This window comes from Pelodiscus sinensis, chromosome 1, assembly GCF_049634645.1.
Source record: "Pelodiscus sinensis isolate JC-2024 chromosome 1, ASM4963464v1, whole genome shotgun sequence".
NCBI lineage: Eukaryota > Metazoa > Chordata > Testudines > Trionychidae > Pelodiscus > Pelodiscus sinensis.
In genome coordinates this window covers 121,373,004-121,397,142 of record NC_134711.1, presented here as the reverse complement: position 1 = coordinate 121,397,142, position 24,139 = coordinate 121,373,004, and the positions used below count along the sequence as shown (strand labels likewise).

At 42.0% G+C, this 24,139-nt stretch overlaps 1 protein-coding gene across 5 annotated transcripts in view; it reads right to left on the bottom strand.

Moving 5' to 3' along the window:
- Window positions 1–10,607: 10,607 nt before the first annotated feature.
- The window catches only part of MPPED1 (metallophosphoesterase domain containing 1), a 90,012-nt gene continuing 76,480 nt past the window's right edge, over window positions 10,608–24,139 (bottom strand). For all 5 annotated transcript variants that reach the window (XM_075899516.1, XM_075899521.1, XM_075899528.1 and 2 more), the window contains 2 exons: window positions 18,663–18,776; window positions 10,608–13,690 (listed from right to left, as the gene is read on the bottom strand). In XM_075899516.1, coding sequence (XP_075755631.1) covers window positions 13,572–13,690; window positions 18,663–18,776 — 233 coding nt within the window. In that variant the 3' untranslated portion in view covers window positions 10,608–13,571. The remainder of the gene's footprint in view (window positions 13,691–18,662; window positions 18,777–24,139) is intronic.

Below are 24,139 nucleotides of genomic sequence, written 5' to 3'. Positions count from 1 at the left end.
ATGTTCAGGAAAGTGAAGAAAAATGTTGCTCCCTAAGACATATCCAACAGGCTATTCTTGGCCAATGGTCCACTACAGCAGGATGCAAATAATTCTGCACCAAATGGGAATCTGAGAACAAGGCCACTTCCTCTGAGTACCCACAAAGCAACAGGAAGGCGGAGTTGGCAGTAAAGACAGCCAAGAGACTAACACTGTATTCCTGTCTGTTTTATTTTTGCTGTATCTCGATGCATCCCAGCACAGGGAAAGACTGGCAAGAGACTTGAAACTCTGCTTCCATGGGAGGTACTGTCTTCTGCAGCCCAGGTAGAGGAATGATGGACAAACAACAGAGTTAAGAGAACACGATGTTAAAGGAGCCAAAGACCTAAATCCACTGCACAAGGGAGCAGGTCTGTGTCTCGCCATCAGGTAACCATACAAACCCATGGCAAAAGGCAACAATCTAAGCTGCAGTGGGCCACTGTCCATGTGAGGCAGTTAGACTCAGGCTGGTGCTAGAGATAAAACTGAAGAAAATCTCATTGTACTTGAAGACAGTTGACATACCCGGAGAGCCAGGCCAAAGGCCAACTCCAGAAAGCCATAGCAAAAGCCTCAGCCATCAGATGGCCTGGTGTAGGATAGTAAGAAGAAACAAGATATGTGACAGGTGGGCAAAATAAGGCTTATGGGCCAGATCTGGCCCATGCAACATTTTTGGCTGGCCCACCATGGCTCTCTGGGCTGTTAAAACTCCTGTGGCACAGTGGGGTGCTCAGGCAGGCTGCCTGCCTGCCATGGCCCCATGCTGTTACCCAAAGTAGGTGGCTGCTGTCAGTATGTCTCTGTACACCCCTTGTGGGGGAAAGGTGGCTTTCTGTGCTGCCCCTTCCCACAGCACCATATTCTCAGCTCCCATTGGCCAGAAACCAGCCAATGGGAGCTGAGGGGTGATTCTGGTGGGCATGGACAGTGTACAGAAGCTTGCTCTCCCTCTCCCCACATGGAGGCCTGCAGAGACATGTAAGCAGCAGCTGGCTGCTTCCGGGAACAACATGGGGCCACGGCAGGCAGGCAGCCTTTCTGAGTGTCCCACTGTCCTGCCAGCCAGGAATTGCTCATTCATAGATTCATAGACTTTAAGGTCAGAAGGGACCATTATGATCATCTAGTCCGACCCCCTGCACAGTGCAGGCCACAGAATCTCACCCACCCCTCTTAGAATAATCCTCTCACCTATATCTCCGATATTGAAGCCTTCAAATACTTTGAAGGTCCCAAGATGCAGAGAGTCCTCCAGCTGTGATCTGCGCCCCATGCTACAGAGGAAGGCGAAAAACCTCCAGGGTCTCTGCCAATCTACCCTGGAGGAAAATTCCTTCCCGACCCCAAATATGGCGATCAGCTAAACCCTGAGCATGTGGGCAAGACTCACCAGCCAGACACCCAGAAATTCTCTATAGTAACTCCTATCATCCCTCCATTGACATATTTCCCACTGAAAATGAATGGTCAATTAGTTACCAAGATCATGTTATCTCATCAAACCATCCCCTTATCATAGAATCATAGAACTGGAAGAGATCTCAGAAGGTCATCAAGTCCAGCCCCCTGCTCTAGGCAGGACCAATCCCAACTAAATCAACCCGGCCAGGGCTTTGTCAAGCCGAGACTTAAACACCTCTAGGGATGGAGACTCCACTACTTCCCTAGGTAACCCATTCCAGTGCTTCACCACCCTCCTAGTGAAATAGTTTTTCCTAATATCCAACCTGGACCTCTCCCACCACAACTTGAGACCATTGCTCCTTGTTCTACATCTGTCACTACTGAGAACAGCCTTTCTCCATCCTCTTTGGAACCTCCCTTCAGGAAGTTGAAGGTTGCTATCAAATCCCCCCTCACTCTTCGCTTCTGCAGACTAAACAGACCCAACTCCCTCAGCCTCTCCTCATAAGTCATACGCTCCAGCCCCCTAATCATTTTGGTTGCCCTCCGCTGGACCCTCTCCAATGCGTCCGCATCTTTTTTGTAGTGGGGGGCCCAGAACTGGACACAATACTCCAGATGTGGCCTTACCAACGCCGAATAAAGGGGAATAATGACATCTCTGGATCTGCTGGCAATGCTCATGCTTGCCAGAGACTACACTTCACACCCAGTGTTCCCTCTAAACTGCAGGGCAGCACAGTTTCATGGGTGATTAATCAGCCCCGCCCATTCTGAGCCATGACTGGGTAGGGATAATTCATTACCTGTGAAGATTTGCTGCCACACCTTAGAGGGAACACTGCAATCCACTCCACTGTAATCTTCTACACTCCGATCCCTACTCCAGAGCAGAACCCCCCCCATACCTCATTTCCAGACTCCTCACCCTTCACCCTCTCCTGTACCCCAACACTGCCCCAGCCTGGAGTTCCCTCCTTCATCCAAACTCCATCCCACAGCCCACACCCTTCATCTCCTTCTGCACCCCAATCTTCTGTATTGGGCCAGAGCCCCCTCCTTCATGCAAACACCCTGCCAGATCCCACACTCCCACCTTCAGTATAATAGAAATGTGCAGCCCATGATAACTTACCAACACTTATGCAGTGGGTCCCTGGAAAACATTAGTACTTAACCCTGGGCTATGAACCACAGATGCCACCCAGCAACAGGGTGGAGGTAAGTCCTGTGCCAACAGCACCACAAACAAGAAATAGGCAATTGTGTCAAAGACCAGCACACTTGAAGGCATATGAGGCCAACAGGCTGCAAGAGGCTGGTGTAAAGGCCATGTTCCTCTAGCAGGCGCTGCACCAGTAATCTTCAGTTTCACAACGACTGCAAGTGCTAGTACAAAAAACCCCATAACAGCTAAAAATGTTAGAAGGAAAGACAGAGTAAGCATGGAACTTGCAGGTGAGAAGGGTTTGGAGGCGGTGCTAGGAAGTCAGTATGTGTGCACATGGCTAGAATGCCACCTATAGTTGCAGCATCTCTGTCAATAGCTTTTTTTAATAAAAGAGCCAGATTAATAGTATAAGCATGGAATCCTTTCCGGTAGGGCTGCCTTATAGCAAATACTGCCCCCACTTTTTACATTTTTGGAGACCTTATTTATTGCATTTGTAGCCCATTTTATGACTTTGATTCCTGATTTGCATGCAGGATTTATCCCTGTCATATAAAATGGTATATTTGCATGCTAGTCTCCGTAATTCTGTAGTCATTCAATGCCATCGCCAAGCAAATAGAAATGTTAGTTTTTTTCTAAGCTTATAAGAATGTTAATTTGAAGAGTAACTGAAATGTACCAACATAAAGAAACTGTGCACCAACGTTGGGTGGACCATTATTAAATAGTGTTAAGGTAGGTGACAGCCTTTGTGAACTGAAGGCAGGGCTGAGGCCCTAAGCCAGGGGTGGGAAACCTAAGGCCTGGGGATCCGGACCCTGAGGCTCAAGGGCCCCTCCCAGCATAGAGGAGCTAATGCTGGCACTCTAGACCCTTTGCTGTCCTACCACAGGGCTGGAGCACACAAAATCGATGAGGTGGGCCCCCCTAGGCTCTGGTGTGATGTGGAAGGTGGGGAGTGTCTTTCTCCTCAGTTGGGGGCCACATCAGTGAGGGTTTTGTTGTTGTTGTTTTTTGCTTCTAACTTGTGTGCAGCCCCTGACTGATTTTTTTCTGTGCATCGGTGGCCTCCGACCCCCAAAAAGGGGTTTCCCACCTTTCCCCTAAGCCAGTGGTTCCCAACTGCTGGACCGGTGCCAACACAAATTTGTTCTCCTTGAGAGCCATGCAACCCAATAACAGGATCACCTGCAAACCCATATGACACATGGATAGTACATGAAGCAGAAAGTGGCGTATACGCTAAAATACCCAATGGTATGTACGTATAGCTCAAAATCTGAAAGAACATACTAATACTTAAGAAAATGAAGAAAAATAGGAGCAAAGGCACTATACAACTGAGCGTGATGGATCATAAACCAAAGATGGCAGCCTTCTGGCTATTTCCAGCCAAGGGGGATGCTGTACATGACATCACTCCTAAAAGAAGTCCAATATGACTATTAGCTTGGCAGGATTGCTTCACGACACTGCCGTCTCCAATCACACCTTTTCCCAGTTTTGTCAGCAATGGGATTATTTATGTATTTATTTATCTAGTTAAATAAGTTATGATGGCAGGGTTAGAATTTTACCAGTAAAATGTGGCCAGCAGCAGGTTGCCTTAAGAGACTGCTAGCAGACTTACTCATATAAATACTCATTTTACAAGTGCAATTATCATTTATTTCCTCAGTCCTGGCCTTGTGCCTGTCAATAATGAGCAATTGGTGAAGGTTAAGTGTAGGGTAAGGGTATTTGTGTAGCCGGATGTGAATATTTGTGTCATATTCAAATGGAAATGACTATATTCATAGTGAAACTTTTTTTCCCCCACATCTCCTTTATTTATCAACCAATTTTGATAACATTTGAAATGGAGCCAGTGTTTTCTTTTTTTAGAAGCCCCTCATATTGCAAGGCCCTAAATTGTTGCTTAGTTAGTTTATGCCTTAATTCAACACTTACTGAAGCACAGCATCAGTAATATCCAAAGACTGGCCAATGCCATCTTCAGGTGATAAAATAGCAAACAATGTCACTCTCTCGTTAGCCATTTTCAATCAAAGATTTTTTTCTAACAAGCCTGTGCTTTGAAAATCTGCGCTCACCAATCATGACTGTGACCAGCAGCGTGGGGAGGTGCATCAAAGTTATTTGCTCATTAGGCAAAAAGTCCTTCAGCTCTGCATCATGAATTAATTTCAGAATTTGATGCTGCCTATGTGACAAGATGTGACGGCTTTCGTTCAATTCACCGTAGAAGTCATTGTCCTTGATGTCTGAACATTCCCCATATGCCAGAGTGTTATGTAACTGTGAGGGCATGACTGAAAACATTTTAGGAGGTGAGAGGAAAATGTAGTTCTCAGAAAGTCAGGAAGGTACCGCAAGATTCTACCAAGTTCCAGAACATTCTAGGAGGTTGGTGAAAAATGAATCCGCATATGGAATACTTGAAATGTTGCATCATACAGTCTATTTTTCCTTTTACTGCTTAAAAAAACCCCCAGCACCCCAAATCCAGTGCCTCTCTAAGCCCAGCACACCACATCCCCTAAATCCAGCCCTTCTTTCAAGTGATCACCTACCACATGGTACAAGAAATAGGCAGCATGATGGCAAAGGGTGTTTCACGTTGACAAATGCTAAGGAATGCCCACTGAAAGAAATAATTTTAAATACTTGTGCACTTTGCTGGATTCTAGATTAAATGTCACCTCTCAAACAAAAAGACCTGGAAATCATTATAGACAGTTAAATTGAAACCCTCTGCTCAGTGAGCAGCAGCAGTTAAAAATATCAAACAAAATGTTAAAGTGCAGAAAAACAGGATAGAAAATAATATGGAAAATATTATAATGTCATGCTATAAATGAATGGTACACCCTCATCTGAAATACAGGAATCTGCCTACATACTTCACTCTCAGGAAATACCAGGAATAGAGGGGTTCAGAGAGAGACAACAAAAATGTTTACTTAGAGGGGGGGGAGGGGGCGGGAGAGAGAGAGAGAGAGAGAGAGACTCTTCCTTCCTTATGGGAAGGATTGAATAGATTGTAACTGTATCTATTTATACATTGATTGTGTCATCTCCTATTTATCTAGGCATATGAAATAATGAATACATAAAAAAGGTAAAGAAGTACTCTCCATTATCTTCACTTTTCATATAAGAACTTTAAGGCATCTGAGGGGCAGAAAATTTAAATGAACACAAGATAATACTCTTTTTTTAAGTGTATAACTGGCCTGTAGAAAGTGGGAATGTTCTTAATGTTTTCTCTGACTAATGTATGTGCCTCAGTTTCTCCTACGTGTTAATCAAGTATCTAGGTCAGGGATGGGCAATACTTTTTAATGGGGGGCCACTCTAAGATCTGGCACATGGTCAAGGGCCTCACTTCTATGGAGGGGGTGTGGGGTCGGATGGAGGTTGGGTGCAGAAGAAAGCTTGGGGTGGGGGAGTGGGGTGCAGGAAGGGGTGTGGGATCTGAGAGGGAGTTTGGATGGAGGAGGGAGCCTTGATCAGGAGCAGGGGTTTGGGGTGCATGGTCCAGGAGGGGGTAAGGATGCAGGAGAGGATTCTGGCCTGGGAGAGGGGCTTTAGGAAGGGGTACAAGGTCTGGGAGGGTGTTGTGACCTGGGTGAAGGGGGTGCAGAGGGTTTGGGTGGTAGCCTGGGGCAGGCAGTCAGAGGGGTGAGAGGGGATGGGATGTCAGAGGCAGACTCTGGCTGGGAGGCGCTTACATAGGTGGCTCCTAGCTAGCTGCCCTGCAAAAACCTGAGGCAGGCTGTCTGCTGCAGGCTGAGGCTGAGGCTGCTGGCTGCTCCATATGACTCCACTCTGGGCATGGTGGGGAGAAAGGGAAGGAAGCTTCCTACACACATTTCCCCTGTCCTCCAGCAAAATTTCTCATCTCCTATTGACCGGAAACTGGCCAATAGTCTGGGAGTTCAGTTTGGGGGTGGGGAGCAGCGTGCGGAGACTCCCTCCTCCCTCCCCATCTGTCCAGAGCATAGAGCAGCTGGCCGTTTACAGCATGAGCTGTTCTCTGCCTAAGGGTTCCCACTGGCAGCCTCTTGCCCTTGCCAATCTAGGTGGTGGGATGAGGATGTGTGATCATTACAGAAGACCCCTAACCAGCAGGTGTGACTGCTGACTGGATGCCCGGGCACAGAGCATGGCTGGCAACTGATGGGCAGAGCCCATCCTACACAAGGAGCCAGCTGAAGCTGTTGGAGAACAAAGAGAGGGGGACGCCAGGTGACCGGTTTGCCTGGGAAGGTGACAAAGCACAAGGGAGGGATGGCTTGAGTGAGCAAGTCAGTATCCTAGTTTGGGACTGGGACTTGGAGGGGGAGCCCTCGGCTCTGGATTCCCCCAAGATGGACGTGGCTGAATGTTCCTAATATGTGCGCTAAGAAGCTCTGTCCTACTCTGTGTTCCGATGACTCATAAACCCTTCTGTGCGCCAAGCTGGCTAAAAACCTCTGCTGACTGTGGAAAAGGGGTACAGGCCAGGGCTTCTTTGAGCTTCCCCACAGGTGTCCCATATAGGTGGCTTCACTGCAGGGAGCTCACAGGGTGAACGGGGGGCTGAATGCTCCAAGGTGCTGGTGCCAAGGCAGCTGGTCCTGCTGTGAGTGTGCCCTGCCAGAGGAGACACTGTGCAGGAATCCTGCCTGGCTTCCTTCAGCGTGGTTCCAGGGCACGTTACTCTGGTGACTCACTGCTCCAAAATACCATTGAATCTAGGAACTGAATAGGTTTCAGGAATGGGCGAGGTATTTCTGAGGCTAGGTGGTAAGAACAGGCACAGTTACCTAACGCTGAACATAAAGTTACGTATTTCAGGAGGAATACTAAACCCTCGTGCCAACCCCTAACTGATGAGGATAAGGAAGAAACTTCCCCATCAACAGGTGATTCCAGAATTGCTCACTGTAGGATTTCTGGCATGCACATCTTCTGATGCATTTGGTATTGGCTATTGCCAGAGAAAAGATTCTGGAAGGTGGATCTTTGTTCTGCACAATTCTGATGCTTCTTCACCTTCTATAGCACTGCCTCCTTCCTTTTCCCTTGAGCCCAAACAAGCCTATACTAGCTAGCTAGCCCTTCCTGTTTGCCTGCCCATTCCAGAGCCTGCCAACATTGTATGACACTGTCAGGGCCCAACCCAGCCAGTGCAGAGTATCACTTCCCCAGAGTTGTTTTGGGGACTGTAACATTATCTCTGGTTCTCCAGTTTCAGTTCCTGTTGGGAACTGTCTTCCATCTAGCTCCCAGGGTTGATACATGTCCGGAAATAGCATCAAGGGTAAGTGGGTGACAGAGTCACAGCTGACTTTCTTTCCTGATGGCTGAATCCTTCCTGTGCTCCCAAGTCATTAGTCACTCATCCCCAGGAGCACGTGTAGCCAGACAGAGTTGTCCTCTTCCCCGCTTTCCCCCCGCCACATCCATCTTGCTGGCCTCTCTGAGGTGCCTGGAGCACACAGGACACAGAGAGCAATAAAATCATCATAGTCTTTGATGCCTTGACAGAAGGCCCGGATATGCTGGCTCATCGTGACCCTGGACAACTGTAAACATAAATAAGAGGGTGATCAAGCCAGTCATTCACCAAGAGGGAGCAGAAACTGCCCTTGGCTAGCACCTATGTTGATACAATCACACAACCGTCCCGGGAGAGGAATCTCCCACCCAGTAAAGAATGTCCAGTACTCCCAATTTAGTTATCTTTCTTACAAGTGTAAATTACATTCACAACTCCCTTGTAAGAACTGGCATCATAAAGACGAACCAGCACAATTTGGCATCATAGATAAAAGAATACGTGACCCCATGGGTATAAAGATGGGCCCAGCAGCACACTCATTTTGAGAATCAATCTACCATCTACCTGCTGGTCAGGTTGTGTGATTGACTCCCGAGGTCCACACGGACATGCCCAGCCTTGTATTCGTCTTTCCGAGGAATTGAGTGACCGATCCTGGCCTGACACACTGGACTCGAGAGACCCAGAAGGGGGTAAAAATTGTATCTGTATGTGTCCTTTTGCCTTAGTGCATGCATAGAATTAGAGCTCTATAAAGATTAAGCTGTCACTTGGTACCATTATTTTCTTTTCTTTCCTTTGTAACCTCTTTAAAGATCTGTATTTGCTAGGAGTTAAGAAATAGAGCAATAGCCATTGTAACCGTATGGTTTATAAGTTTCTTTAATAAACCTGTAACTGTTTAAGCTTTAACCTGACTCCTTCAGTTGCTGTAACAGAACCAGACACAATTAAAAGAACTATAGCCAGTCAGGGGTAGATGCAGTAAGAGCTGGGCGTTGGGCTCTGCTGCTTCCACGGGGCAGACCCTTGGGGCACCTGTCAGCCTTCCTGGCTGCCTGCTGCGAAGGGACTCTGTCCTAGCAGTTGAAGACTCGGGTGTTTAATAGGGCTCACAGACCACTCACTGCCCCAGCCACTGGCTGACAGCATGAGAGTGTTTAAATCACTTTGGTCCTTAGCCGTTAGTCTGAAATGATATTTTCCTCCATTCCTTTTTCATGTTTGGAAAGGAACTGAAATTAGCCACAGTGTTTAACAACGCTACTGTAACAACTTATAGCAAAGCATGCTTTCCATCACAAAGTATGGCGAGTCATCAACACAGCTCTGGGAGTGATGTTACCTGATTAACTACAAAAGGGAGCACAAATTATTACCTTGATGCAGGTGCTAAACTTTCTTAACTTTAAAAAAAATACATCTATTCCCAAAACTCAGCCTATGTAGAATCTTTCCTAAGAAACTAGTTGTTTGGAATGGAGTTGTTGTTTTAAAAAAGAGAGACCCTTTCTTAATCTCCTCTGTGAGGTCTATATGGATGGTGCACAGAAATATCTCAAGCACTCATACATTCCTCAAAGGATTTTAAATGCATCCTAGTTATGGGCCCCAAAATCAAAATTTTCCATAGCTACGTTAGCTAAATTAGTTACACTAGTTTTTCCTATGACACAATATTGTGTCATAGAAGCAACTTATATATGTCTCTAATGAGGATTTTTGAGGACAAGAATGTTTTATTTTTTTCTTTCTACAGGTTTAACCTCTCTAGTCCAGCACATTCTTGTCCCACATGGTCCGGCATGATTTTAGTAGCCCAGTGTCCACTCATCATGGGTGTGGCCAAGTTTCCTGTGGTCCCATAAAGCAGTGGAAGTGTTGGTAATGCTGCTAGACAAAATTGACCTCCTGTGGTTCAGCAAATTCTCTGGTTTGACACTGAAGGGCTATGTCTACACTGGCCACAAATTCCGGAAAAGGGATGCAAATCAGGTAAGTCAGGATAGGGAAATCCGCGGGGGATTTAAATATCCCCCGCGGATTTAAATAAACATGTCCGCCGCTTTTTTTCCGGCTTGGGGAAAAGCCGGAAAAAAAGCGTCTAGACTGGCGCGATCCTCCGGAATAAAGCCCTTTTCCGGAGGATCTCTTATTCCTACTTTCTCCAAGCCGGGAAAAAAGCGGCGGACATGTTTATTTAAATCCACGGGGGATATTTAAATCCCCCGCGGATTTCCCTATCCTGACTTACCTGATTTGCATCGCTTTTCCGGAAATTGTGGCCAGTGTAGACATAGCCAAGGTGATGGACTAGAGAGATTCAACTTGTACAGCCATTGGTTCCAAGTCTTCTTTATTTTTATCAAGGTAAGGAAGTCTCTATTAAACTAAAGGAGGAATTAAAGAGTTCATCTTCTGCTAAATCAGTAGGTACAGCCATCCTTGCCATGGCAGATATTACAAGATTGTTTGTTACACAATCCTACAGAAGGCTTAACACCTTCAAGTCCAGCTGACCTCCCACCAGTTGTTTTTAGGTTTGTATGGTACCTGATGCACAGTACAAAGTGCTTTACCCCCTAAAATAAAGGGCAGCTGTGCTGTCTTTTACACCAAATATTTTACCACCATGCCAAATTGAATGTTTCACACAGATGTAAACAGAACTTGTTTTTTAAAGATTTTATTTGCCTAACATGCGTGACAAAAAAAGTACAACATCAAGTTATGCCAAAATGATTAAATAACCTTTGTTTTCATACTGCACGTACTTTTAATGATAACTTTTAAAGTAATAGCTGCTTTCAAATATTTCTTTTGACATAAAATACACAGTATTTTGAAGATACCTTAGGAAAATTTTGTTTTTAAGAGCATGTTTTATGGTTGACATAGAAATTATGTTGCAGCTAATAAACGCCACCCCCCTTAACATTTTAGTAACAAGTGCTGAGCGTGAATGTAAACATTTCAGACTCCTTTAACATACAGCCAGTTTCCTGCCACACTCGTTTCTTAAAACACTTGAATTGTGAGTGGTTAAGACACTTTTAGTCTAACTACACAGTATCATTTTTCTTCCCAATGATCGTGGAAATCAGTAATAGGCTATTAAGTTCCATCCTCCCTAATGTTGGCTGATCTTACACTTACACAAATAGCTCTTGCAAAAACAGTCCTATGTAAATTGATGGCAGACTGCTCATGTGCATATACATCATTCACATAAAAAGGGGTTACAGTATGGGGCACACGGCTTGGTCCTAATTCACCAAGCAGCTTATAAGAAATGAGAGATTTGTGGCATGTCATTTTTTGGGGTAAACCAGTTTGGATGAAGTTACTAGGCTCAAACAACTGCTTCCCAGCATCAACAGGGGGAAAGAGTTTGGACATACGTGAAGCATTGGGAATGAACCTAGTGTCCCTCCTAGATTTTGCTTTGAGGTGCAAGCTTTCAGAAATAGGTGCCCAAGTTGTGCATGGCAATAATGTACATACAGCGGTTCCATGCAAAGCTCACATTTATGTCTGCATATTGAGCAAGGGTGTGTGTGTGCACGCAAAAGGGCATTAACATGCACAAATACATAATTGGTGTGTGCAAATGAGGGCTCCGCACATACACTGGATACATGCACGGGGTGTCTGAATGCCTCGTGTATGAGCTTTGCCTAATGTGTGTGAAGGTTAACACACATCTCCTTTTTTAATATCAACATTCAAAAAAAGATATCCAAAATATAATTCCCAAATAATCCCAGTAAAGGCAAGAGGTCTCCTTTTGATTTAAGAAATTGGGTAAGGTAAGGAGTGAGGCCTCTTTTCCTTTTAGGGCATGTTTTGGTGTTAAAGTACTTTTTAAAGTGATTTTTCAGGCTAGTGTGAAATGCTGGAATGGAAACTGCAAACACAACTCCTCTGTGAACCTATGGAAGTGGAGAATGAACAGTGCGGCTACGTCTACACTGGCATGATTTTCCGAAAATGCTTTTAACAGAAAACTTTTCCGTTAAAAGCATTTTCGGAAAAGTGCATCTAGATTGGCAAGATGCTTTTCTGCGAAAGCACTTTTTGCGGAAAAGCGTCCGTGCCAATCTAGACGCGCTTTTCCGCAAAAAAGCCCCGATCGCCATTTTCGCGATCGGGGCTTTTTTGCAGAAAACAGTACTGTGCTGTCTACACTGGCCCTTTTGCGCAAAAGTCTTTTGGAAAAAGACTTTTGCCTGAACGGGAGCAGCATAGTATTTCTGGAAAAGCACTGACGATCTTACATGAGATCATCAGTGCTTTTCCGGAAATTCAAGCAGCCAGTGTAGACAGCTGGCAAGTTTTTCCGGAAAAGCGGCTGATTTTCCGGAAAAACTTGGCAGTCTAGACACAGCCTGCTTGTATCAGCTTCCCTGCCCACCCCTGCCAATGCACGGTAGCCCTTCCATCAGAATGGACTGTAGAGAGGGATTAGAAATGATTTCAAGCTCCAGGGTTCATTTAGTCCTTGATCTCTACTACCACGGCTCACAAGGAGGCAAACAGCAATGGAGGGGTTTGTGAGGCTAATACCAGTGCCGGATAAACTGCAGTGAGCGTGCCTCTCATTTTCACTCATGCTGCTGAACAGCTATTAGAAGATACAGGGCAAAACTCTTTGGTAACTCCATTGAAGTCAGGAGTGTTAATCCAGGGATGAATTACCTCAGCCTTTTAATCATTCCCATCATGGATCAGATTCAAACCATTGGCCTTCTGACAGGCCGCACATCCCTTTACTGGTTCTTTAAGCCAAAGAGCCACCTGGTAGCCTACTTTTTAAAACTACTACTGGCTGTCACAGGGCTTCCTTTTGTTTTAAATCCAATCACAGATCAACTCTCATGTTCCACAAGGAACTTTTTTCAGAGTTTACAAATGCCTGAGTTTGTACTACGTTTAACAAGATCTCCCTTCTAGAACATTGAGCTGATTACCACACACTGGCAGTATGCACCATTTCCCCTTCCATCTGTAATGCCAGCTGTGATGCAACTGAATTACAGAGCAGCAATTAGGATCTTCTCCTGCACTGGCTTTGAAAGCATGCAAGGGCACAGACTTCAGAAGGATTTGCAGTAATAACTCTGCTTTTTTTTAAAACTGGCTCAATACAGTACTTCTGTAGACTTTTTTCATATTTGTCATATTATTCAGCAAAAATATCAACATCATTTTATTTTACCAAGTACGCACTGGAAAATGTTTTAAACGGTTACATTCTAGTCTAAACATTCATGTTTAAACTGTAAACATTCTTTAAGAAACACGCCTTTGAAAAGACTTGATACTTTTAATAAGTTCAATATATGGTGGATACAAAACCCCCCAACTCCCTAATATATGTGGAATGCATTCACTTTTGTGTATTCACAATAATTTTAATGCTGAAATTTTACAGTCCTTAATCAGCTTCTGGAAAATATTGGTACTAAAATGTCTTTGCTTCCCATTTATTTTCATCACTCGAATATAGTTGTGAAGAATTAAAAGAAAAAAAAAAAGGTCTTCATTTGTTCATTGAATGGTTTTGTATCATATTTCTTAGCCAGCAATAGAAAATTGCTGTGTGATGGGTACATCATGAAATCCCTGTAACAATCATGTGTTTCTTGGAGTAGGTAAGTCAATAACTATAGGTGGATTGAGAGGCTGGTAATTCACAGTGCACACCGAGGCATTCACATAGGTAGTGGTTCCATCAGCCATTACTCCATAACCTACAAAAGAAAACATGTTCTAGTTACTGCTGTTATTCATGTATATGGAACTGGCATTGAATAGTGATACATCCATAGTCCCAAAGAGTAAACAGGACCATATTCTGCTCTCTTTCATACTAGTGAAGCTTCCATGAGAGGAGTAATAATACTGGAGTGACAGAAGAATTTGTGCTGTCTTGTAGATTATAAAAAGGAAACCAATGAGAACTCTCCAAAGTGAACACCTAGCATGATTTAGCCACTGACGTGTGAAGTTTTCATAAAAAAGTTTAGTAACTTTAATCTTTCTCTTTGCAAAGAAGTATAAAAAATATATAAACTCTCCAGTTATGGAAGAGGGTGGGAGTTTGACTGAAAAATCTTATATTCAGAACTTTTCAGAACTAGCAGCTTTTGGGGTGATATTTCCCAGGTGTGGTTTCGTCTCAAAGATTTTTTTTAAGAAACATTGAGTGAAATCCCTTCAAACATTTTTGGACTCATGGAAAAATATTTTTTCCATTGTAAAAATTCTAATGGTCTAGGAAAAGAAAGAAAAATCAACTGAGCTTCAGCAAAACAAGCAGAAGAATGAAATCCTCAATTTGGTATGGATATAGGCATGCCATTGTACTAAAAATCCTTTTTTAAAAACTTTTAGTAATATTTTAAGCATGTTTATAGTTATTTTTATTATTTATTATAAATAATACATAATTTTATACTTTAAAATTGTTATAAAATTTAAATTTGCATAGTTATTTTGTTTTTAGCTTTAAAGTAAATATAATTAAAATGTAATAATTTGCTTTTTCTTAAAATTTTGCTTGTAACCCTTGTTTTTATGTGTACAAATAAAAAATATGTACAAAAATATAAATAAAAACCACTATTAAATCAGAAATACTAAACAACAACAACAAACTAAAAGGCATAACAAAAAAAGCAAATTAGCAACCCAAAACACTAAAGAAAAAGTGAGTATTTATCAATGGGAACAAAATATTCATAATCGAAACCAGTGTAGCATGGCAGGAAAAAAAAGGAGCAAAAACAGTTGGGGTAACAGACATCCGTCAGAAAAAACAGCATGCAATGTAAAATCCGCTGATCGTGATGGAGAAGGACCATTATAAAAGGAGGACTACTTTCCCATAAGAGTTGGGGTCATCCTGCCATTATCAGACTGAAACCTCAGTCTGGGCTGACGCAAACCTGGTTCCGCCCTCACACTTAGTCTACTTGACCACCAGGCTAATGTGAGCAACAAACTGGTAGTTATACCATCAGTGGCAGCGGTGCATGTCTGTATGGCTGTGTCTACATTGGCACCCTTTTCCGGAAAAGGGATGCTAATGAGACCAGTCGGAATTGCAAATGCCGCGGGGGATTTAAATATCCCCCACGGCATTTGCATGAACATGGCTGCCGCTTTTTTCCGGCTCGGGGCTTTGCCGGAGAAAAGCGCCAGTCTAGACAGGATCTTTTGGAAAATAAAGTCTTTTCTGGAAGATCCCTTATTTCTGATTTTAAGAGGAATAAGGGATCTTCCGGAAAAGGCTTTATTTTCCAAAAGATCCCGTCTAAACTGGCTCTTTTCTCCGGCAAAGCCCCGAGATGGAAAAAAGCGGCAGCCATGTTCATGCAAATGCTGCGGGGCATATTTAAATCCCCCGCGGCATTTGCAATTCCTACTGGTCTCATTAGCATCCCTTTTCCGGGAAAGGGTTCCAATGTAGACACAGCCCGGCTACGTCTACACTGGCACCCTTTTCCGGAAATGCTTAAAACGGAACAGTTTTCCGTTATAAGTATTTCCGGAAAAAGCACGTCTACATTGGCAGGATGCTTTTCCGGAAAAGCACTTTTTCCGGAAAAGCGTCCATGGCCAATGTAGACGCACTTTTCCGGAAAAAAGCTCCAATCGTCATTTTCGCGATCGGGGCTTTTTTGCGGAAAAGACTACTGTGCTGTCTACACTGGCCCTTTTCTGGAACAGTTTTTCTGGAAAAGGACTTTTGCCCGAACGGGAGCAGCATAGTTTTTCCGGAAAAACACTGACAATTTTACAGTAGATTGTCATTGCTTTTCTGGAAAAGCAAGCGGCCAGTGTAGACAGCTGGCAAGTTATTCCAGAAAAGCAGCTGCTTTTCTGGAATAAGTGGCCCAGTGTAGATACAGCCCCCATGTGTATGTCTATGTAAGCATATGTTAACTGCTTTGTCATTGTAAGATCAATAAATACGGTGTATTGCCTTTTCCCCCTATAAAGATCCTGCGTGCTTCTTATAAACATACACCATGGCTCAACATGAAAAAACTGGGTTTTATTTAAAGATATGAATGTCTGAAAACTGTGTATACACTAGAAATTATCTTTAATGGGTTCTATCCTACTGCCACTGAAGTTAGTGGTGACAGTCCAAATAATATCACTGTGTACTTGAGTGGATCCAGTATGTGTTGGTGTTCACTTAAACATACTAGAGGTGGTCTGGGAATGTATATGTAGTTACCTAAGTGCTTGCCTGAGTTCCCACTGAAGTCAATGGTCTTTTTGTTGCATTTTATTTGTTTTAAAGAGGAAAAAGTGTAGCTAAGTACACCGCTCCCAGAAACCCTTTCAAAAAGAGGACCATGGCAAGGAGGAAAACAATGAGATTCCTGCCAGAGAGATTTCTCGCTGTCATTTGTAGTTTGCCACAGAACAATAATTTGTCATGAAACATGAGCCATCAGACACAAACATGGATTTTGCAGTTAACACTGCTGGGGGAAATTTCAGAATGGGGTTTCTCTCTCTCTGGTAAAGCATCCAATCACCATGGCACCCAGTTGTTAAAATGCTATCTTTTCTACACGATTTATACTGTTGCAATTTTTACTCTTCCCACCTTAACATGGGGAGACTTCTGTATCATCACCCCTCCTTAGCTCTGGCAGAAGCACAGGAAGTAGAGTTTTAGATGGCATTACTATTGGGCTGCCTGTGGAGTAGCAGCAAGTATAGGCATAGATAGAGCATATTTGGCAGTAGCTGCAGTTCAGAGGAAGAAGTGGGGAGGAAACGGTCAGTTCTTTATTCCCCCTGGATACTTAGGAGATGGCTGCTGTAGATGTAGCTGTGTTTAGTCATGGGAGGATATCATCTGTTCATACCATGCACTCACTTTGCAAAGAGCACATTTATTTGCAGAGGCTGTCTGTGAGAACTTACTTGGGAATTCTTCTCTGAGGAGTTTTACTAACTCATTGCAAAACAAGCTTTGCAATTTCCCATTTGTTTTCTCGAATTATGATAGTTTACAACACAAACTCCCTGTCTCTTAACTCTGCTACTTACTGTGACTGCAATGGTAATTGAAATAATTTATCATTCTGTGAGAGTCAACATTTGTTTTTCCTTTGGTGAGCCAAATTCAGACATGGGGTAAGCAGATGCAACTCTATTTACCTGATGGTGAATACTCTATTTACCAACAGGTCACTTATACCAAGTTTAAACTTACTTGGCTTATAATTAATTAAAGGGATAATGTCAATTTAAAAACTGATTTTGTCTTAAATGGTTCACGCACTGTCTTATGAGTAACCTCTAAGACTGCTGTGCCTGAAACAGATAAATACTTAGTCTCTCTGGGCATTCAGTTGGTTTACTTTCTGCATTTGGCAGCACCTAGTCAGAGCCTTATTATTGCAAGGAATAGGCAGCGACTGTACTTCCAGGCTGTACATCTTGCAAGGTATGAGTAAACCCCAAAAGATGTATTCTTTCTCCTTTTCTTTGATTGTAAATATGATCCCACTGTCACTGGCTTCAATGGGAGCAACACTGATCTTATTTAATGTTCTGTAAGAAGTGAATTCATTTTCCCTATTAAAAGCCAAATGGTTGAGAGAACACCTTTGGTGGGTCTATGTACTGAACATTTAACCTGTAAAAAACAAAAACAAAAACCTTACCCTCAGAGAGCCAGTGATGACTCCCTATTCCTCTGAGACATGTCACACTGAAGAATCTACAGTGTCTCAGGTTGCTAGAGAATTCTGCACCACTACTAACTGATGAAGAGAGAAATTGTGCACGTACCATATAATAGGATGAAGTGTGGGAGGACACTCTAGAGTTTTATGGAGCCTCATTTTAACTTTGTATTGATTTAGACTCTTTTAACCCAGGACCTCAGTATTTAAGCCAAAGGAATCCCTAAGGATTTTACAGAGACACAATGTGAGACGCAGCCAGATTATTTGGTTTCCCCAAAGTCACACATTGATTCATTAAGGAGTCACAAATAGAATCCTGCAGTACTAACTTGTAGTCGCATCCTGTAACTACAGGTTCAACCTCTCTAGTCTGACACTCTCTGGTCTGGATTAAAGAGGTTCAACCTGTACTAAACTTCTACCCTTGTTTTAAAACAACTGGATCAGTAGTTCCTATGGCACAATAGGTATAATGCCCATTTCATAGATATGGAAACTGAAACAAATGGTGAGACCCAAATACTCATATTTGGATGTTAGACACTTAAATGCATCAGAGGGGTAGCTGAGTTATTCTGTAACAGGAAAAACTTAAAAAACAACAAATAGTCTGGTAGCACCTTAAAGACTAACAAAACATGTAGATGGTACCATGAGCTTTCGGGGGCACAACCCACTTCTTCAGATAACCGGAGTATAATAAGTCCACATCCAAGATCCTTCTCCCGCCCACCCTTCCCTTATTTATTTTTGGATCTGGACTTATTATACTCCAGTCATCTGAAGAAGTGGGTTGTGCCCACGAAAGCTCATGATACTATCTACATGTTCTGTTAGTCTTTAAGGTGCTACTAGACTACTTATATGCATATTATTCACCTTAAGAAGTGGCCTGACTTTCTGAGTATCCATTAACTTAGGTGCTTATCTTTAGCAACCCAAGTTTGAAAATGTTGGCCATAATGTGCAGTTGGTTTTAAGAATCAGAGAAAAGCTTGTTGACCTTCATGGATGTGTCCAAAAACATGAAGTCTTGGCTGTATTCGTCTCTGGACTGTGTTCAGCAGCTCCACACATCCTACTCTCTGCATTTTCTTAGGGACCCAGTCTAGAAAACCTTTGAAGAAGAAAGATTAGTAAACATAGATTTAAAAGGAGTGAGAAAGGAGTCACATTATCTGTGAAACTTTATACATGGAATACTCAAAATCATTCCTGTATTTTAATATTTCTCTTGGTTTCCTAAGAAGTGGCCACAAGAATAATCTATTCAAATGAACATCTTCATTGCTCAGTGGAGGGAAAATGAAAAATATTTGAGGAATGGAAAAATAGTTAATCCAAAGGGATGGGAGTAGTTATTCTTGCCAACATTTTATTTATAAGAGAAAAATCCTTTCAAGAGATTTAAATTTAAGCTAATTAAACCATATTCTATATAAGACAAAAACCTCTATTTTTTAAATCCATCCCTGCTACATTTTTAAAAAGCTTAGAGCAAAAATGTTCAAAATTAAATACCTCTAAACCAGGGGTGGGCAAATACTGGCCTGCGGGCTCCCACCGCTATATTTACCTGCATGGCCACAGGTACCAGCGATCACAGCTCTTGTTGGCCGCGGATCACTGTTCCTGGCCAATGGGAGCTGCAGGAAGAGGTGCACCAGTCTGCGCTGCTTCCTGCCACTCCCACTGGCCAGGAACAGCGATCCATGACCAACGGAAGCTGCGCTTGCCAATACCTGTGGCCATGAAGGTAATTATAGCAGCTGCGGCCAACCAGGGGATAAGTGTGGTGAACTGCCACCATGTTATTGTTCTCTAAACCCACATGAAGGCTTTTAAATCTGGATTCAGGGCCTAATTTTAAGCACGAAGTATTCTGATCTTGACTTAAGTGAAGTCTTTGGCATTGCTAATTATTAAACCAAAACATACTGGTGTTGAGGGTTATATATTTCCATTTTCAAACATTAAAATGATTGCCTACTACAGAAGCTAGCAAAAATAATTTTCTCTCTCCATAGAAAATGTGGACTTTTTAAACTTAAAACATTGTTTTGTTTTAGCCTCTGTGGAAAAAAAATCAAAAAGTACTTCAAGTTATTTAGCTACCCAATTTTCCATTTTAAAAAACGACAATTTTTTTTACCGGTTCTATCCATTACTTCAGAAAGCAGAAATAACAGCAAATCTGAACAGATTACTGAAATACTCTATTATTAATGGCACCAAGCACCAATGGAAAAGCATATGCAAATGAAGCACAGTGCGGAATATTGCCACGCTTCATTTGCATAAGTAATGAGCAGCTGTTTTAGTGCAAGAGGCTTTTGTGCAAAAAAAAAGCCGTGTAGACCGCTCCTTTTTGCGCAAAAACCCTCTCTTGTGCAAGAGCTGGTCTTCCTCAAAAAATGACGTATAGACGTAGCCCAAGTGTGAAAATGCTACTAAAAGTTGTATCCACATCTGCCACTATCAGGAGACAAATCTAATTCTTAGTTAAGTCATCAGGACTTTTCATTGATCTGAATGAAGAAGTATCTGGCTCTATGGTCTTAGTTGGGCTGTCGGCTGCAAATCTGATTAAAGGTATCTTCTTTTTAAATATACAGGACTAAATGGCAACTTTGAACATGGGCCAACCTTAGGTGCAGGTGAGTAGAGGCTACAGTGCAGCAGGAATCCCTGGAGGCATTATGGCTGAGTTGGTGTGAATTCTGGAAGGGCATGTGTAAGGGCAGAAACTCCAGCATTTAGCAACGGAGTTCTAGTGGCCAACACAAAAGGAAACTAGGAACAGAATCCAGCTCTCCCCTGTTGCTTTTGAGAAGTTTCATGTAACTGCAAGGTTCATTGTTTCTCCTTGCTAGTGTCTGCTGGGTCATTTGCAGAGGTGTGCATTTGTGATTGGCATATTTACCTGTATGGGATACAGCATTTTTGTTGAAGTTCTTTCATAATAAAAACTAAATGCTCATGCTAACTCCAGGCTGGACATGAAATTGTATTTATAAACTAATGTAATTTCAGAAGGTTTGCTAATTGTTGACTAAATCCTGGTATTTCCTTCAAAGTGGTAGGGTAGCCAAAATGTGACACTTTATATGTGACTGTTTGCAAGTGCAAACATAATCTCCTGTAAATCTATGTAAAAGACGGAAGACCAAAGAGTCCAGAGATGTACACAGAAACACTATTCAGAAGTGCAAATTGGAATAATTTGGTTAATTTCTGTTGGTTTGGAATAATTTAATTGTTTTGTGCTGCCACATCTCTGCCACTATCATAAAAAGTTGCCACTCCAATTTGGAGGACCTAAAATAGATTATATAATTTATATGCCTCTAGATTTATTTATCCTCCTGCTTGCAGTATATGCCAATTGCACATCTCTGAAGGTACATATGAAGGGAGTGATACATTACATTTGTAGTGGGGTGAGAGGATAGGGATGAGCTAGAGACTTTTCTGCATTGGATTCAGTTTTCAAATAGTGGAACGGGGGCCGGATACGATATGGCTAACAAGGAGTTAAGCCATTTATGTCAATGAAATAAAAAATGGAGCACTCAATTAGAAGAGTGCATTGAAGGCAAAACTGATATATACCACCGTAAGGGTATATTTGACACCCACATGTTTGCATTATAGTGCCTATTTTGAATGGTTGGACTTGACATATGTTAAGGTATTGTGACTAAGGGTAAACATTTCTAAAATATGTAAGTGATTTAGATTTATAAATCCCATTTTTAGGCACTCAGAATTTTTGTCTCCTTGAAAGTCAATGAAACCTACACCACTAAATGCCTAAGTCCTGTTTGAGAATATGTACTATGGAAAATGTTATCCCAAATGTTTTGGTCTATATATCCTCACAAAAAATCCAGTTAAATGATACCACAGATGATCCCCATTAAACTCTGATATTTGACTCTGGTCACTTTTGTTCTCTATGGCAGTTTAAAATTCATTCCCTGAAATAACAGCAATTCTTTAATATGTCAAAGTAGTTGAGAAATTGTACCTTCCAGAATCTAGTTCAAACCCTTTTTCATACCAAACAGATTTTTAAGACAAGCTCTTGTTATTTCAGTGACTTGAAACAGTTAATTGTCAAAATGTCTGTGGTGAATATGAAGGCAAAGGTATTTCCACTTCAAAAACTTTATAAACAAAAATTCATGAAATTAACTTCTCTATTAAATTAAGCATTATTTATGTTGAACATGTTTTTGTTTACATGCATTATCACCCTTCTGAATCCTTCCCATATGTTTGCTGCTTATTATATACACCTGACTACACAAACTAAGAATAATTGATTACATCTAGCTAACAATTAGAGTTCATCTGAAGAATTTCTTATGTTTGGTTACTTGAAACAGGTTTTTGTAACTGTCAGGAAAGTATAAATCTTTGTCAGACATCCATGCAGACAGCAACAGATAAAGACTTAAAGGTGAAATAAAATCCATTTATAAAAAAGAAAAAAGAACGGAAGAAAAGGAAAGAATTCTTGAATAGAAGACAAAGAATCCTGAACTTAGTTCTTTACATAGTAGGAAATTGACTTTTTCTTTAAAAAAAAGCATGAAATTAATACATATTCAAAAGAAACAATAAAATACTACAGCAAAAATCAGTATTTCCAATATGCTCTAACCAAAGGTAAGAGTCTCTCACACTTTTAGATATTATGACCCAAGAAGATATGGTATATCCTCAATAACAGATGGCTGAGTACAATGACATCAGATAATTGTAAAATCTTGGGGAACTGTCTTCCCCTTGCATGTGTCCACTTCCTGGCACAAGAGCGAGCACAATTCCTGACTGTGGCATCTACGCGCTACTGCCATAGAAATAATGAAGAACAATGATTCTGAGTAGGATTTTCAGAAGTGCCTATGTGACACAGGAGCACCAATTCTGTTCAATATCAATGGCACTTTTAAAATCTCACTCAATTCATCAGTGTAGTTCTGTAACATCAATTGATGACAAGGGTATTTGTTTTGCTGCAGGAAAGGGAGAAGAGAAAAGTGGACAGTGGGTAGATTTAAGACATCTATGTAAGAGAAAAAGAAAGGGGGAAGAGGGACATGATTTCATAAGGCACCATCTCAAAAGAGGGATATTATAATCAGTAACGGGATACAACCCAACAGGGCCCCATTGTAGCTCCCTCTCTTGGACCACATGCAGAAGAGGGTGGCTATCCTCTGAGTCATTTAGGAGACACCACCTATTACTGGAGTCTCTAAACCTAATGTAGCAATAAGAATCCCTGCTGGCATTGCAGGTATGGCAGTAACAGCATTTGCTGGGTCACTTGTGGATACCCCATGCAACCATTTAAACCAATAAAAGGAAATGTTTCTTTTTGAAGCATTATAACCTTACTATTTAAGACATTCTCTACATTGTGTGACTGAATTTGCAAGCATACTGAATGCTTTTATGATCATTGATAGCATCTGTAATTATTCAGACTAAGACCAGGATAATAGTAATCTACTTCCAGGCTAAAATAATTGCCTGTGAAGGACAGAATTCTGTTCCCAACCCATCCATGCACAGCCTACGACATAGCTAGATGTAATAGGGTGAGGAGGCTGTCATTTTCCTTTTGAGTGCCACATAGTGGCTATTGCAGAAAAGTAAATAACATGTTAGGTGGAGCAATATTTTGATCCATCTCACAAAAGGGTTGCAGGCCATTCAGCGGTGAACATGAGCTGTCCATAGAAACTTTAATACAGACAAGCCATAAGGGAAAAAAAGCAACAAAACAGTCAACATTTCAAAGAACAACTGTGGAGGATAGTTGAAGATAACAAAAATAGGATAAATACTCAGGCTAGTCAATAAGAGAATTATGAACACTAGATACATGGATATTCTTTGAAACTGACAAAGGAGAGATTTTTTTTTCCATGACTAATCAGATGGAAGTTTGGGACTTTAAGAATAAAAGTTAAGATATTTCAAATGGACTACAATTGTTTTATTTTGACTTATAAATAGCTACACTACAAAGATCCAATACTAACCTTTAGGGCACCAATCCATTTGTGATTTTGAATGATCTCCTATGCTAAATATTTAGGGCTGACAGCTCCAGATCTGCAAATGCTGAGGGATGAATGGCTGTTACCAATCAAGATCCAAATTCATAGACAAAATAAATCTGATGGCTGGAAGTGGGTTATGCAATGGATTAAACATGCATTCTTATTGGGAGCACATAGGTTTACAAAGAAGAAACCCCTTTCCCTCAAGCTTTCGTGCAGGGGGAGGAAGGAATCTCCAGTGCACCCGCTGTATATGGTTCATCAGGGTTAGTTGCTGGTGGGCCACCAGGTATATTCTTTATCTGAGCATCCACAGGTATGGCTGTTCACAGCTCCCAGGGGGTGCGGTTCACCGTTCCCAGCCAATGGGAGCCATGGGAGGCAATGGTTCAGCTCGTGT